Source organism: Zeus faber (assembly GCF_960531495.2).
Source record: "Zeus faber genome assembly, chromosome: 22".
NCBI classification, from domain to species: Eukaryota; Metazoa; Chordata; class Actinopteri; order Zeiformes; family Zeidae; genus Zeus; species Zeus faber.
The window spans coordinates 9,374,207-9,390,957 of record NC_137209.1 but is presented as its reverse complement, the minus strand read 5'-3'; the positions used below and the strand labels follow the sequence as shown (position 1 = coordinate 9,390,957).

Below are 16,751 nucleotides of genomic sequence, written 5' to 3'. Positions count from 1 at the left end.
CCTCCATGCCATAGAAACTACACCAACATGGCCAAACGTGCTGAATCCTCCTCGGCGAGGTTTCATAGCCTTCGTAGCGGAGGGGTCTTGCAACGCCTGTCGTTTGGTCGCCGAATGTTCATCCAAACTAACAACTTCAACTAAAATGAAACTAGTTTGAGGACATAAGGGGTGTAGTTCTGGGGGCGGGGCAATGAGCGGAGATCGGCAGGTCTAAGGGTGAGGGCATTTCCTCTCAGACTGAGAGTCTGGACTGGACTTCCTGGTTGGTGAGCTCGAAATCTCAGGCGCCGTTGAGGTAACAGCGCCGCGGAATGACGGGCATTCGCAAACCCCCGCCGATGGATCACGGTGGATTTGGTGAAAATATTACGTCGTGCACCTTTAAATTCCAGTGTGCGCGCAGCCTACTATCACTCAGAGTGAAGTGTCCTAAGGAGGCATTTACATCACTGATCTATATTCCGCGCAGGCCAAAAGACGTGAAATCACTCAAATCATAACAGACGTATCACTAAGCCAAAACCAACTACTGGCTTGGGAATTGAAGAGGGGGCGTGCTACTATTGTTTTCATTGCATGACACACTGCGTCAAAAAATGTGTAGCCCCTCCAAGAACTAAGTAAAACAAGTAGTCGCTCACATTTTATTTCTAAGCATTGCTCGCGAGCCCCCGATAGCCTTAAACCTAAACAGACAAGATCAAATCTCCCCTTAAACTCTGCGTGACACGTGGAGGTTCAGCGGGAGTTCACGGAAACAAGAACCCGATCCGGGGCTGATTTTGACCGTGCGTGCGCGCTCCTATTTGCATGGCCCCAGACGGCAAAAAAACTACCGTTTTGACTTTGGCCGAGGAAAGAGAGCCCTGAAACGTCCCAGGTGATGTCATCCTACATCTATTCATGGAGTGCGGCTGTTTGGGATCGATTGCAAAGAAGCGACCACTCACCGACCTTTCCCGACCTTTGCGAAATTAGTCTTTGCCTTCCAGACGGTGAAAAAAAAAAAAAAGTCAGTCGGATTAGTGGCTATACCACTGGTTTCCAAACTTGGGGGAGCGGCCCTCTGGGGAGCCACGAAAAAGCATGAATGGGCCACGATGGAAGGGTGACGATAAGTATTTTCAAAAGCAATCATTTTGAATATATTGAAACCAATTTTTTTTTTATATAAAAGTTTGCGTGTCCTGTGTCTAAATTGCACCAAAATTCGACAACCCAAATCCTTGGGTCCCCAGCAATACGGTTGTCGAGATAATCGAAGGACATACATACAGACAGACAGACAGACAGACAGACAGACAGACAGACAGAGATTTCTTCCTTTATAGTTAGATATGTTACTATGACACAAGGTCGCCGCCCCCTCCCCCTTTACTTAAAAAACAAGAAAGAAAATCAAATGATACTAATGCTACTTCCAATAGAAGGTTTGGCTGTGACTGTGCTCTACAGTTTGGTTGATACTACTGACAAAATGTACATATTGTGAGTCACTTTGGACAAAGCACTAACATGACATAATGTAAGGTGACGTAATGTGATATGATGTCATGTAATGCAATGTGATGTAATGTTTGGGATACACCAGATGAGGTGGCCCCTCCTGGCTCTTACTTTGACGGTGAAGTCAGCCCCGAGCGGCCCCGCAATCCTGAGGACCTCCTTGTCGGAGAGGTTCTGGAAGTCCAAGGTGCTGTTCTCCAGGTGGTACTGCCCGGACGCCTCCAGGCTGAGATCTTCTTTGACCCCTTGAAGGGTCTTGCTCTCAATGGCTGGGACAAAATGTTAAAAAAGAGTAAATGGCTTGAGCAGAATGCACACAATGGCAACCACAATACAGGCGAAATGAGAAAATGTCATTCTCGGAGTGACTGTCACATTACAAGTCCAATTTAATGCAGTTTAGTGTTCTAAGATTTCAACGGGTCTTTAAAGTGGTAATCCTGAAATTACTTAAAAAAAAAAAAATTGCATATTCGATTCTGTTTTCGAGCTGACACAAACGGCCATTCAGTGTACAGTACTTGTGTTTATGCATGTGCTCCTCTATATGCCGTTGCCATTGTTGGTGGCGTGGTCCGCCTTTACCGGCAAGAGAGCAACAATCAATGATCACAAACATTGGTTACAGTTTTTTTAAATTACACTTTTGAATGGAATTCTGGGACTTGTAGTATAGTCAACCCAACACAGACGGTCCTATGGATTATCACTTTAATGTCTGAGTATTAATCTTAAATCATACTCTGCCAGAACGGGACTCAAGTTGAACCATTAAAACTAAATATCTGATATCCATTTCTTATTAAAAAAATAAAAATCCAGCTGCAAAATGAACACACACACACGCTGTTATGCTTGGATCTAAACTCCTCCCACTAAATTTGGGTAGGACTGAGGAGCGCTGAGCTCTTCAAGCAGACCGGCGCTCAAACAAAGGGCTTCTCCAGTGTTTGACCTTAATTGAGCTTTAGCGCAGCGGGGTCAGCATGGATGCTCCACCAAAAACAACCAAAAAAAAAAAACCACAAAGACAAGCCGCTCCAACCAGCTGCAGTCATCATGCGCCAACAGATGGTTATGATTTCAGTGCCCTCGGCAAAGAGAATTTGGGAAATATTTAATGAAAAAAAAAAAAAAAAAAAAACAACAGGCATTTTTCGGGCAAGCTCCGGAAAAGATCTGTTACTTATCCGCGATATAGGATAAAGGATAAAAGTAGAGAGGCATTTGTTATCGATTTGATCTGGTGGGAGTTCGCTGCCAGCGCCTTGACATCAGTGATGGTTCTCGGAAAGGCCTTAGCATTATTATTTATTTTTTTGGAATCGGAGCAAAGAGGAGAGAACAAAGTCGCCCATTCTCTCTGTTCTGCTTTAAACTACCTTCAAAATGAATCAAGTCAACTTTGAAAAGACTCTTATGGAGCGGATTTGCCTGGTACCAATACCTAGAAATCTGCAATAGCCTGGTGCACCCTGACTATCGAATTATACCCTGAAGTTAACTAAGCATAACCATGAATATACAGTATATAATAACTACAATATCGAACCTAAAGGATTCAAGAATAATAAGGACATTGGTGTTTAGACTGTTTTGGATGGAAGGGCACCACGGACCTACCCAGACTTACACAAGTGATCCGGACCTTTGAGGACAAGTCTCACATGACGACTCCCATAGGGGATGACCACAACTGTGTCCTCCACTAGGAGAGAGAGAGAGAGAGAGAGAGAGAGAGAGAGACAGAGAGAGAGAGAAACAGAGAGAGAGAAGGAGGGTGAGCGGATCGAGGTGAAGGGAGAAAGAGGGGGGAAGAGAGAGGGGGAGAGAGAGAATGAAAGAGTGATAGAGTTAGTGTGATGATGTCACTTTCCAATGAAATTCACCAATTCCAACACAGTGTTCAGTGACTTCCTCGACAAAACGTATATCATTATGTGACCTCTTTTATGGTTACAGAACTTGAAGAACAAAATAAAAACATCCCACCTTTTCCCGATGCATGCTGGGTTTTGTGGTGTCCCCGCACCAGGCGACAGGACGAGCCATCACCGTTGCAGACGCCACAGCTGTCCTCCTTGGCCGCGCTCCCCAGCTCGTGATCACATCCTACGATCTGACCAAGACAAGACCACGCCCTGGATTAGATCTCCGTAACGTCTAGGGTTTTGGTTATCGTATTATGATGGTGGTTAAAGGTTGTCTTCCAGGCGGCGTTCCGGTAGAGCAATCCCATTTTCAGAACCTCATGGACTGTTCTAGCTGCTCTAATCGCTGCCTCTGACCCCAGGACCCACGCGGGATTCACCGGGGGAGGGCAGATGTCTACCAGCCGGGTCCTGTGGTGCCACGGGATGCTGTCTTCCCTTCCCGTGCTGTCACCTCTCTGTCCCCCGTCAGCTCCCAGTGTGGTGCCGCCGTTGGAAATCACTGAGCTGCACAGACGTCTGGGCAGTGGTGCGGGCACTGCGGGTGGCCCAGCCACGACCACCGGGACTGCCCCTTGATAGAACTCAGCCAAGTGATCTGGGTCACAGGCCTGCCGGACCCCTCCCCCAGTCGGGACTGGGGTAGGGGACTGTAAGGCTACAAGGGGATAGTCCAGGCTTTGCTGGACTCCAGGTGGTCCAGAAAAGCCTGGCTTTGGTGGATGCCTTACAGGTGGAGGTTTGTTGTGTGCATCGGGATGTTCACACGCATCTGATGGTCCTGCTCGAAATTCATTACAAGGAGAAAACGCATAGGATACAGGCTGCGGCTAGTTCCTGCCTGTCCCACTCCCTGATTTTGGGCACGGATTGGCCAGGGTTTGACCCATTGATGAGAGAGGCTGGGGGAGTGCATTCACGGTCAGTAGGGAGATGAGATTGTTGCTTGGCAACGGTGGCGCGGAGGGGTTGGCGGCGGGCGCGACGGGTGTGGGGGCGGCGGAACCCCAATTGGGATCTTTCCCGTTCCCCTTGGCCTTACCTATCGACGATTTTCCGCTGGAGCAGTCGCGGGATGGCACCCTACGTGGGCCTTTGAGGGAGTAGTTAAAATCGATGGTGTATTGATGCGCCCAGACGCCGCGCTCACTCACCCGTATTTTTCGGTGATTACGGACAGGTTATATAGATTGAGCCCTGACATTCAGACAGGAGAGGAAATAACCCAGTTGATGATGCCGAAGAGCCGCCGGGAAATGCTCTTACAGGCGGCTCTCCATAACCCGATGGCTGGTCACGATAAAACACGACAGCGGATAATGGCCCGCTTCTACTGGCCGCGCATTTGGGAAGATGTGCGTAAATGGTGGTTCCCCAGGCCTCCACGGGATTTTCTACCTTTTGAACTCTTGTTTGGCAGGAGATCCCGGGGGTTTCTAGACCTAATTAAATAAAACTGGAAGGAAGGTCCTAGCACCAGTAAGAACGTATGTTATGGACTCCAGAGCAAAGTTGCATGTGCTGAATCTCCCGGTATCACGGGAGAATTTGCTTTTGGCTTAGGAAGTCAGCGCCTCTTATACGACAGGGGGACTCAGCTCAGACAATTCGCACCGGGTGACAAGGTGTAAGCTAGGTTGATTATGAGGTCGAACAGTCTGACTGGCAGGGGGTGACACCAAATTATCACCTGAACCTCTTAAAAGAATGGAGGGAGGCGTCCATGGCTCTGTTCACGCTGGTCATTGAGCGCGATGAGCTGGGGTCGGAGGTTCAAAAAGCGGCCGATCATACTGCGGCCCTGTTAAGTGACCATCTCTCCGTCCCAGAGGGCGGACGTGGCCCACACTTCAGCGTCGCTTCTCTGATGTTTTCTCCTCTCGGGCAGGCCTCACGTCCCTCATATACCCCCATGTGCAGAGGACCACGGGGGTGAAGGTGCGCTCCCGGCCGTATCGCCTGCCCGAACATAAACGCAAGATTATGCAGGCGAAATTAGCGGCCATGCTGGACATGGGCGTGATAGAGGAGTCCACGAGTGACTGGTCTAATCCCATCATGCTGGTGGCTAAGCCCGATAGGTCGATCTGCATGTACTACCGAAGGGTGAACATGGTTCTGAAGCCTACCCGATACCCCAGGTCGATGAACCTCTCAACCTGTTAGGTACGGCTCGTTTTTACACAACACTGGATTAAACCAAGGGCTACTGGCAGATTCCCTTGTCTCAGGAGTTCAAGAAAAAATGGTTGGGACTTTAGTTTCAATACAGGATAGTGTTGACAGTATGTAAAATCCTTGTGTTCAAGTATTTTTCCCCTTTAAGGGATCTGGCGCCTTTTTAAGGCCCCCAACCTTTAAACTTGAAGTTTTTGGGGGGGTTTTGGGAATTTGAATCTGCTTCCAAATGGCTCGGCTTTCAGTTTGAATCCATGAAATGTATTTTTTGCTCTGACTGTGTTGGGAAAACCAGGTCACAAGTCACTATATTACTAGACATTCATGGCATCTGCTCCAGTAGAAATGTAAATGAAGAGCTTCCCCACTTTTATAGCTTACTGAATAACACTCACATATACGTGTTTCCTTTTCCAACATGAGTAGTTATACAATCTTAGGAAATCTGCAGTGAAGCCAGCAAATGTCCAGAAAGCAAAAACTCTGTCGCAAATTACCGTCTGCAATCTGCCAAACAAAACCCCTTCTGTAACAGCAATCCAATCCTACTGCTACCCACAATAACATAACAACGGTTGACACACACAACCGATGGTTTGAATTACGGAATTTGTTAATCCCTTATGAAAAGACCACACACTTCAGTCCAATAATTGAATTATACTTAACCCTACTGTAAAATGAATCCCATTGAAACTTCAGCGGAAATTTGTAAATGTTCATCTTTCATTGGGCATTTTGGGCCACTTTGGACTCGACTTTCCAACTAGTTGACTCCTGACTCGTACCTGGCAGACTCCGCTGATGCACATGTCTAAGGACTCGGTGTAGCAGCGCGTCCCGTCCAGCACCTTGGGCGCCAGTTCCACCACCAGGCCCAAGCCCTTGGCCTTGCACTTGAGGGCGCAGGGGTTGTCGGGGTCGTTGTCCACAGGCAGCCACTCGTGGTACTGACCCTGGTAGCGCTCGTCCACGTGGGCCGAACACTGCTGGGCGCGGAAGTCCCCGGCATCCGGAGGGCAGTCCTTGGAGTAGAAAAATATACAAGCCCTCAAAGGAAAGCGCATGAAAACTATGGAGATCCCTTCGCGTGTAGAGAATTTCATTGATATGCTGACGACATGCGGATGTACGATATTCAGTTGTACACCATTAAATATGGGAATATTTTTACAGTTTACCACAGCCCAGTTTGCCTTCTCATTGGCTTCCAAAATAAACCACTTTAAAAGGGCCACTGAAATCCATTACAAGAAGATGCGTTTGCTGAACTTACCACATTACTGCATGTGCGATATTTGATATTCTGTCCTTCGCAGGTCCTACAAAGAAAGAGAATTGATGAGTGATTTAACTGGCATTGGGAGGCGATTGATGAATCAAACTCTGAGGCACATCAGTCATCTGTCGACCAAAATCATCTGTTATTTTAGTCCTTGACTCCAAATCTCCCCGGCTTTTTGAACTGCTGAGAAATGAACAGCTTTAAAGGAATGGGATCTGACTGTAATGAGGTGTCAACCCACAACCGAGGGCTTCTACAGCGTGTAATATAGGCGGCCTGGAAAATTTGTGTGCCCTGTGGTACGTTCAAAAGCATTTTGCAGTCCAATTTACAGCAATTCCCTGATACACCAACTCCTGTTACGGATGTTTGAAGAGAAACTATTGGAAAACAACTTTTGAGAAACTTTGATGTAGGTACCTTTTCGCCATTTCTGCTAAACAGATCGGAATTGTTTGGCGCTCACAGCCCTGTGGACGACAGTGTGCAAAGTATGTGTTTTAACTACAGAACCGACTGCTTATTGCACAGTAAATGGGGATTCCTTTCTGCTTTGATGAGGTGGGATGGTAAACGGTTGACAGCGAACGCGATTGCAATTATCCTCAACCACAGTTCAAATTGGTCAAAGAAAACCCCTTTAGAGTTCAGTGACTTAAGAAAAATTCCAGTGTCAGCCACCCTTAGCGAACACAGAATAATAATTGGAGTCAACGCTGTGGGCAGCAGACCCACGGATGAACACGGGCTAAAATAGGATTTTCAGAACATCATTCCAGACGGTAAAAAGCTCCTGGGCGAGGACTGCGTGGCAAAGCGGCACCATTAGCACCTGTGACAAATCCAGACAGTTCCCCTTGCCAAGCCAAATGCACGGTCATGGAGCTTGGACCAAAATGGGACTCTTTCAAAGGCAGAGCTGCGAGACAGGTAGCGCAGCTCCAGATTGCTTTGGAAGACCACGCTTTGGCTCAGCAGTATAAACACCAAGAATAAAGAAGAAGGGTCACGGAACAGAAATCCAGATCCCAAGTCGGAGAGCGGAGGCTGAACAGTTCCTTCTCCTTGCCCTTAGAAGGAGAAAGGTGAGCTAGTAGGTTGAATCAATTCAATCAAAGTTTGGGGGGGGGATCAAATGTATCCCTGAAATGTACAGTAAACTACAGATGTCCATCAACAAACAGTACTGAACGCAGACCACAGTATTAGTAATTCAGTTTTGTTTATTCCAGCAATTACAGCGATTCCACCTCTCTCTCTCTCTCTCGCTCTCTCTTTCTCTCCTACAGTACAAATACTGTAGCCTGCCACTTACCTCAGCGTCTCACATGAAATGGAACATAAATCTATTGAAATCGTTAAACTTGCAAGATACAAATACAATCTAAAATGGGAATGCTGAGAGATTCCTGAGTCCAGAGCTTTAAATCACTCTTGCGATTGCCCATATACTTGTCATCACCCCGACCCAGATGCTTCACTTAAATTGTATGAAATTGCATGTGGCCTGTCATGAGATTGATATGTCGAAAATGGACAGTTGCAAGTGTTGATGCAGGAAACATTCTCAGATTGAAAGCTTTGAAGATGGCCAGAGAGCTAAAGAAAGAAACACATTTGAATCGTCTCTTTTTTTTTTTTCCTCGAACAAACTATAGCCGTGAAGGGAGACGGGACCGTTCGAACGAGCAGATCAAGGCGCTCCATCCTTTCTTCTTCCTTCCCTCATTCTGAACTCGTTTTTCGGGGCTCAAAGTAAAGCGCCTCGGTCCAGATGGGAGAACGTCCTGCGGTTTGATGAGCGTACAAATGATGTAAACCACATGCTGTGGTCATCAGCAGAACCTCTGTGTCAAGGTTCATCTCGAGATGCTTTTTAGTGCTCTCCGTTATAAAGACTCAGGAGACCTGTGAGGGAGGAAAGTGAGGAGGATAGAGCCCTCACCCACTAATCCTCACAAAAAAATAGTTCTACCCCGAAAAAAAGATATCAACTTACACATGAGATGATGTAGTTCGACAAATAACAACTTGATCGTCGCAAAAAAGGAAACGGCTGAAGAGCACAAGTCGGGGCAGATGAGAAAGAGGATCGTCAGGGCTATTGACAGTACGTGCAACCCTTCACATTCATATTGTAGGAAGTCTTCTGATTCATTCCATGAGCAGAAATAGTTCTCTGGCTTATCAATAGAAAACAACTTGCCTCGCGTGATTCCCTAAAATTACCCTTCAACAAAATTCACTGTGAAAAGGCTCCAGCCCCGAACAACAGGATTGTTTACTCGTCTGTTTTCTAGTTAAAAGGCCCCAAGAGTAGCAAACAGCACTAAAGGCCCCTCACAGGGTGGTCTGCCTGCCGCCGAAAATGAGACATAATTGTTGCGCCACACATAAGTTAATTGTTTAATCCATCACCTGAAAATGCACTTTTAATAGCCATCAGAACATACCCCGAAACAGAGCTGTGGCATACATACCTTTGGTCAGACCCCAAAACACCACAGAAATTTATTGTCACTCTCCTTAATTGGAGCCGAAATAATGACCCAACGTGTCGTAAAAACACATCATTATCAGCAAAAAATAAAATAAAAAGGTTTACTACTACTACGACCACCAACACCAAGGACAAACCAGGACAAGGTGTGCACATGATGGCTGCTGTGGGGAAGTGAACCGGGGACCTGGGACAATCACAAACTACCAGGCCGTACCGCTGGGCCCCCGCCAGGGCCTTCAATAACACACAAAGGACTCACCAATCCAGGCCGAGGGTTCCCTATAAACTAAAATCATTTTCTTCCAGTTCTTGGATTTTATCATCATCGGGAGCCATCCTACCTCCGTATAGTTATGACGCACTACGGAGGCCAAACACTGTTCAGTCAGGATGAATCAATCAAGCAACAGAGAGGGCAGCAAAATGGCGATATCGCAGTTGGAAAGGCCCTCTAGCTGCCCGCATCATTAAGAAAAACAACGATGAGTTTCTTTGCACCCAATCCGTACGTCCACACTTCCCTTATCCCCAGTTCTGCTGTTTTCTACTTGCGATTAAGCCAAGTAGTGCGCTTCATTGGCGGGCTAATGAGGGAGAGGAGACTGGCGTTTGCTCTGATGTTTAACACCCTTTGGCAGCTCGTCTAGTTTACTTGGCGTTGATGCAGCGGCATTCGATAAAAACACGGGGGGGTCAAGTGTGTGTGCAGTGCACGCCCGTGCCTGTGCGCGCAGGCGTGTGTGTGTGTGTATGTGTTTGTATTAAAAAGGTCATGGAGTAAAAGAAAGTGGAGTGATATTGACTTGGAGAGGTGTTGCGGAGCCGTTTCAGTCCCTCTTTCCCCCCGAACACAGGTCGCCTTGTTCCTGGTGCTTGAACGGCGACGTTTGATCTGGGGGTTGGGGAGGGAGGGGCTAGCGCGTCCTTCGTTCCCACGCAATGCCGGGCGGGGTGAGGTGGAGGCCGGTCGGCGTGAAATGGTGTCTCTCGCCGGTTTGCTGAAGAGCCCCATAGATCGGTGCCAAAATAGACTCGGCAGCAGTTTGTAAACAAGCGAGCCCACATGAGCGTGTACACACACACACACACACACACACACACACACACACTACATGCAAAATCGCAGCGAGCTCCGACCTCAAACACCTCTTAACACGTCAACTCACAGGGGTCCGTTTTACAGCCAGTAGCATTCTGAGGTTTGCCTGACCAGACATTCTGGGCACGGGGAGGAGAGAGAGAGAGAAGGAGAGAGAAATGGCTGTTGTTGATATCGTGAAATGAACCCCTTTAAGAGCCCGTGGAACCGCAGTGTTTGCAATGCACCACCGGGGGGTTCTGGCACTTTGAGGTTGAGGCTTTTGACACGAAGGGGGCCTTATTCCTGAAATAATTGAGAACCTCGGGTTTTATGGCTCGCCTCTCAAGTAGAGACAGATTGGCAGATACGGCACGGCTGCATCACCTTCAGCGTCGGTCATGACCCGGACTGTTTTGTTAACATTTGTTGGACACCGGTTTTGTTTAATCTTCTCGCCGAGAGGTCCTGTCACAGTTGAACCCCACCCCCCCTCCCCACCACCACCACCAACAGTGAGATTTCCAGCAAAGTCCGGCGGGTACCTTGCCGGAGCGAGGGGTCCAAATTGGAAGCCGTAAACTGGAGGAATGTGGTGAGGTCACCGAGCAGATATTTTCCCGGGTCTATAAATGTGACAGCATCTCGATGGAAAACATACTCTCTCGCTCATTCTCTCTCCCCTGCGTTCTCTCGCCCCTCAAATCCACTTGTAATTGGCCACTTTGCCGCGTGCACTTGGCCTCAGCGCTTTAATCTGCGAGCGCGCTCGGAGTTTGAAGCCGATCCAGGGCGACGGGCTCACGGATGAGACGGCCGAGAGGTCCAAAGTGCAAGTACGAGTTGGTTTTAAGATCTAAGCCAAGACGGTACATCCTATAACTGTCGTGAAGTGAAGAAATATTAAGAGTGGCACGGACTTTGGCAAAGGACAGTGATTGGTCTGATTTGCGAGGGAACAAGCCTTGGCTATTATTGATAATCAAACCACTGCTGTGGATGATGAAGTTGTGATTGAAGTGCAGATGGCTGTCTAGACCGTTTTTAGGGGGTAGGGTCGGTGAGCAATCTCAGTTGACCCCCTTAAGGACTCCTTAACAGTCACATAAAATGTATTTTGAGCACTCCCATTACAGCCCCTGGGAATGGAGCTTGCGGTAAGATTTACTCACTATTAGAGACTCGGTTTAGATCTCTTTGGCAGGACTGTCGAGAGAGAAAGAGAGAGAGAGAGAGCGAGAAAGAGAGACCCTCCCTTCATCTCAGACCATTGTACGGCACTTTAATGGAAACCAGTCCGGCCACAGTCGGGTCTTTATTCTTGGAACAAGTAGATTACCTTGGATTGTGCTTGAACACACTCGTACAAATTGTCCACAGGAACATGTCCATTTGTTTTAATGGCCCAAAGAGATTCTAACGTGTGTCTAACGCTTCAATTCACATCCACCTTTTTATTTATTTTTTGGTCTGTGGCAGAGACGCAGGCCATGCTGTTGAAGACAAACCATTTTATTGAAGAGAGTGGCAATGTGTTACAAGCCGGGAGCAGATGGAACATTGTCATGACAAAGGCTCCCCTCCATGGGTGTGTGGGGATGGGTGATTTAACCCATGCTCATTGATTGCTCTGATGAGCAACAGGTGCACAGCCACCTCTGACCCTGGGCCGAATTACTGTAACTACACCCAAGAAAGGTGTGGCTGCTTCAATCACCCCACCTCCACACAACGTACCTCCAACACCAAAGCTCCAAAGCTCCAACACCGGGCAAGAGAGAATCCCTCGCCGAATCTTACAACCACCCCCAACCAAGCAGAAAAAAATAAATAAAAAAATTAATAAAAAATATAATAAAATGGCTGGAAACGGTGTTCAAACCCAGCATAATAAAAGACCGGACTCTAAAACAAGGTTCCCACACCTTGAATAAACAAAAGTTTCCCACAAAAACTGTCCCCTTTCCAGGAGCCCCGGAACAGCACGGTCCATGGGCGACCCTCCACTAGGGCGACAAAACAGACTACCCCCTCATCCCTTCCAGAGCATGGGGCCTCTGGCTGCTGTGCTGACAGGTGGAGGTGTAGCCGGGCTTGTCTGTTGAGGGGGCTGCTTGAAGGGGTGGCTAGCTGCACGCAGTTACCCTTGGTAGCTGCACGCAGTTACCCTTGGTAGCTGCTGCGGCTGCTTCTCCCCCTGTCCTCCGCTGGCCATTAACTGGGTACTGCTGCTGCCAGTTGGGAGAGGGCTGGTGGTGTGGCCATCCGTCCACCTGCTGGTGGCTGCAGTGCATCTTCGGCCGACCCTTCTGTGTCCCTCCCCTGTGTCGGGTCCCTGTTCAGGCATGAGTGTGGCAGTTCCCCTGCCACACGCCACCCAAGTGGCTTTTCCCAGGCTCCCCGACACAGGTGATGATGTTGAAGACAAACCGTTTTATTGAAGAGACTGGTAAGATGTTCCAAGCCCGGGAGCAGATGGAACGTTGTCATGACAAAGGCTCCCCCACCATGTGTGTGTGGGGATGGGTGATTTAACCCGTGCGCATCGATTGCTCTGATGGGCAACAGGTGCATAGCCACCCCTGATCTTGGGAGCCAATTAACTAGACCCAAGACAGGTGTGACTGCTTAAATAACCCTACCCGCACACCACATAATCTTAAATTATATGGATTATGTCTGTGCAATTTTCGAAGTTCATTGCCTTCAGACTTTGTCATAAATGTTAATACTTTGATCTTTGAATACCAAATGTCACACAGGAAACTGGGCCACATGTGTACAAGAACTCAAGAACGATCACTGAAATTATATAGATATAACATAGATATCGATATAAGGAACCTTTTAGCCACAGAAAAGTCAGAATTTAGAACAGGAAGGGATTGACTGAATTTTGGGTAAAACATTTTAAATTAATCTGGGTGGGCGTTACATATATATATATATATATATATATATATATATATATACTTATGAATAAGGGATAACAAATCGTCAAATACATCATTACAGTACAATTAAATATGATTATATTTCAAATTTCAAATGGTGTAATTTTTTGATATGGATACAGAGCAGGGTTATTGCAATTTATTCCTATGAAATCCCATGGATATCGAGATTCTGTACTGATATGGAATCAGGTCTGTCTAAAGTCATCACACTAATGATTTTTATCTCTCCAGGTTGCCCCCCTGGATGCAAATAACTGCGCATTTTGACCCTTATGTGTTATGTGTTAACAATTGTCATTAAGGATGTAATTCAATGTCACTTTAGTGTCCACAGTTTTGTGTCCACTTCAGGAGGATGGGAAATTTCACATCAGATAAATTTCTCAATATTTAACCCTTGCAAACCCCAGAAGTAAAGAGGAGAAAGCTACAATTGAATTGATAAAGAATGGGATGAATAAGCACAATCAAAAAATCCAATGATCCCAAGACCTAATAGTTGACTAGATAAAATCCCAACCAAGAAATATGGCTGAAAAGAAGAAAGAGCACCGTCAAAAAGAAGCGAAAATGGCAATCCAGATGAAGCTGTTGGACTCTTACTTGGAGCTGAGGCATCTCCGCAGGGAGTAGGATGCCCCACCGCCGCAGGTTCTTGAGCACTCGCTCCAGGATCCCCAGGCATCCCACAGCGTGTCCCGGTCCTCCTCCGAACGCGCGGTCCGTGAGCTCTACGCGGGAAGAAGAAAGGGAGGGGAAACGGGCTCATGAACACAGTCAAAATTCAAATGGATTCCTAGTTATCCGGTACATAAAGTCATCAAACTGTTAAAAACCAACTTTCCATAATAGCCCAAAAGTGCTGAGACAGCCTGACCAAAAATACCATGAGAAAATATGAATGTAAATGGAATTATTTAATTGATATAATCCCCCTTTTCCACCGCAGGAACCATTTCATGAACCAGGGAATTAGTTCCCGTCACTTAGGAACTCAGGTCTTTCCACAGGGGAAAAATACCTTCGTTCCTGGGACCACTTGGATGGTTCCCAGTCCCAAAAAAGTCCACCCAAGCGAGGTGGTACTTTTCATGGGGGAATGCTAACCTTTGGGGCGGAGTTTGTCGTACTCAAAAATGACGTATCAAACAAGTTGCTTGCCGCTTCCTCCTCCTGATCGCCACAGTTCAGTTCCCAAGCATTAAAGTGGTAATCCGTAAGAATATTTCGTTGAGAAAGTCCCACATTTGATGCAGTTTTTAGCTGGCATTTATAAGAAACAGCCATTTGATGTATTTGAGTTATGTATATGCTCCTCTATATGCTGCATACCTCTATATGGTATGCCTTTCCCGCCAGTCCACTGATATTAATGCGTACATACTGTACATTTTTAAGGCAACAGATGCCTGCCGCGCCTTGTAAATACTCCAATGTTTTGTCCTTTTGAATATCTTTTGAAACCAGTTCTCACAGCTTTTATTTGTTAAAGCACGCTCTGCAGCATGTTATCACAAGAGACTGTGACAACAAAAAGTTGGTTCTCATGCACATCGAACAGCACCATGACAGCTGAGGAAAGCAAAGAAAGCGGAGAACAAAACAAAAACAAAAACCAGAATCAGGAACGTTGGATTGGAACTGACAGTGTGAAAAATGACGAAAGAGAAAATCCAGTCGAGTAAAGGGAGGTTCGAGAGGTTTGAGCGTTTCTCGCTGAAATAATGGGATGAACAAGGGAGTCGTAGTTATATTTGTCACCGTGGTTTCCAATTTGGGTGTTGAGCAGGGGTGTAAATTACAAGCTTCATCAAGATGAGACGCCGTATCACTTCCACACGCGGCGATTGAAACGGCGCATACCAAAAGTTCCGATAATATGATAAAGCGGACCTCCGATCGATACCAGACAGCAGCATTTTCCCGGCAACTTGGGCGATCGTGTTGCATTTTTATCGGGTCACGGACAAGCAGCCAAAATGGGATTCACAATAATTTCATTACTGACCTCCACCACCCATCCTGAAGCACTTTCCTTTTCAACAGAAATATAAATACACTGTTTTTACTTTGACAGACTTTGATCTGATCAGCGAAAATAAATTCAATACCAGAAACTTTCAATTACAGATGTAAAAAAAGGTCCAAATGGATCAATACTCGATAAGCGCAGCTGGAGTGAAGTCAGACCCCACCATACATCAGGTTGCCAAACTTTAAATGAGTTAAACTGACCGCCATGCCCCCATATATTTTATTGACACCCTTGAAAAGCATAATAGTTCAGCTGAACTGCCACGCATGTTAGCGTTTGTAGTTTTAGCCAAGTCGAGTTTTCGGACACGGAACTCCCGCCATATTATTGGTTTAGGCAGAAGAGAGAGTGGATCAGCGCGCACCGCGACTGGACTTCCTTTCATGTCTGCTAGGAGACACACGAAGGTGGAAGCGCGCATACACACCCAGCGACCCTAACACCGTGCGGGGCCCTGAGCCGCCTGCAGGGGGGGCCCCCCCACGTGTCACCTTTAACACCTGCCACAGAAAATAATCTTTCAATTCCGTGAATCAATTTTTTTCACGCGGTTGCCGTGGAGATAGGCGGAACATATCTCAAACCGGGCCCCGTCGCTGTTGTTCGGAGCGCTTTGGCCCCTTTCCCCCCCCCGCGGCGCGCCATTTAGTTTAGTTTACCGTGACAAATGACTCGCGGAGAGGAAAGCAGATACAAGGTAATAACACCGCTCTGATTGTTTTCCTTGGGCTACCGTAGCAAAACCTCCCCCGCTGTAAACCGAGGGAGCGGAGTATGAACCGATATAAATGGCTGTCAGTTATAATGACGCCTGAGGAACAACAGGGCGAACGCAGCGAGATCTAAACACGGCCGGTGGAGCGTGCGGCCAAGCGCCCTGGCAAGCGGCGCTCCGTGCGCCTTCCCCTTTCGACTGGATCCACAGCAAATAAACACAGGTTGCGCTCCGGGGCGGCCGCTTGGGTTCGCGCCGTGATTTTCCCTTTGAAGGCCAATCAGTGGATTTTTGCACTCAATTTAGCGGCCGCCGAGCCAGGAAAGCCGGAGGCGCATCAGCCTTGAGACAGGGTCAGCGAAGGAAAAGGAAGAGGAGGGGATGGGATGGGATGGCTGGGGAAGGGAAACCAGATGAAGGGCGGGATGGAGAGGAGGGGGGGGTAATAATAGGTGGCTTGGCCGACTAAGCCGCTATTATTCCGAACAAAAGGCATAGCAGCGCGAGGCTCCGCTAATCCACCGGTGGTCCCGCTGGGATTTGGATACAATAATCAGACG

At 47.4% G+C, this 16,751-nt stretch overlaps 1 protein-coding gene across 1 annotated transcript in view; it reads right to left on the bottom strand.

Annotated features, from left to right (window-relative positions):
- Window positions 1–16,751, bottom strand: part of LOC307246834 (ADAMTS-like protein 1) — a 113,690-nt gene that overhangs the window by 28,122 nt on the left and 68,817 nt on the right. Inside the window, exons 3-8 of the mRNA XM_080022863.1 lie at window positions 14,045–14,172; window positions 6,895–6,940; window positions 6,407–6,643; window positions 3,502–3,628; window positions 3,143–3,217; window positions 1,621–1,778 (exon numbers count right to left, since the gene is read on the bottom strand). Of these exons, the coding sequence (XP_079878989.1) occupies window positions 1,621–1,778; window positions 3,143–3,217; window positions 3,502–3,628; window positions 6,407–6,643; window positions 6,895–6,940; window positions 14,045–14,172 (771 nt within the window). The remainder of the gene's footprint in view (window positions 1–1,620; window positions 1,779–3,142; window positions 3,218–3,501; window positions 3,629–6,406; window positions 6,644–6,894; window positions 6,941–14,044; window positions 14,173–16,751) is intronic.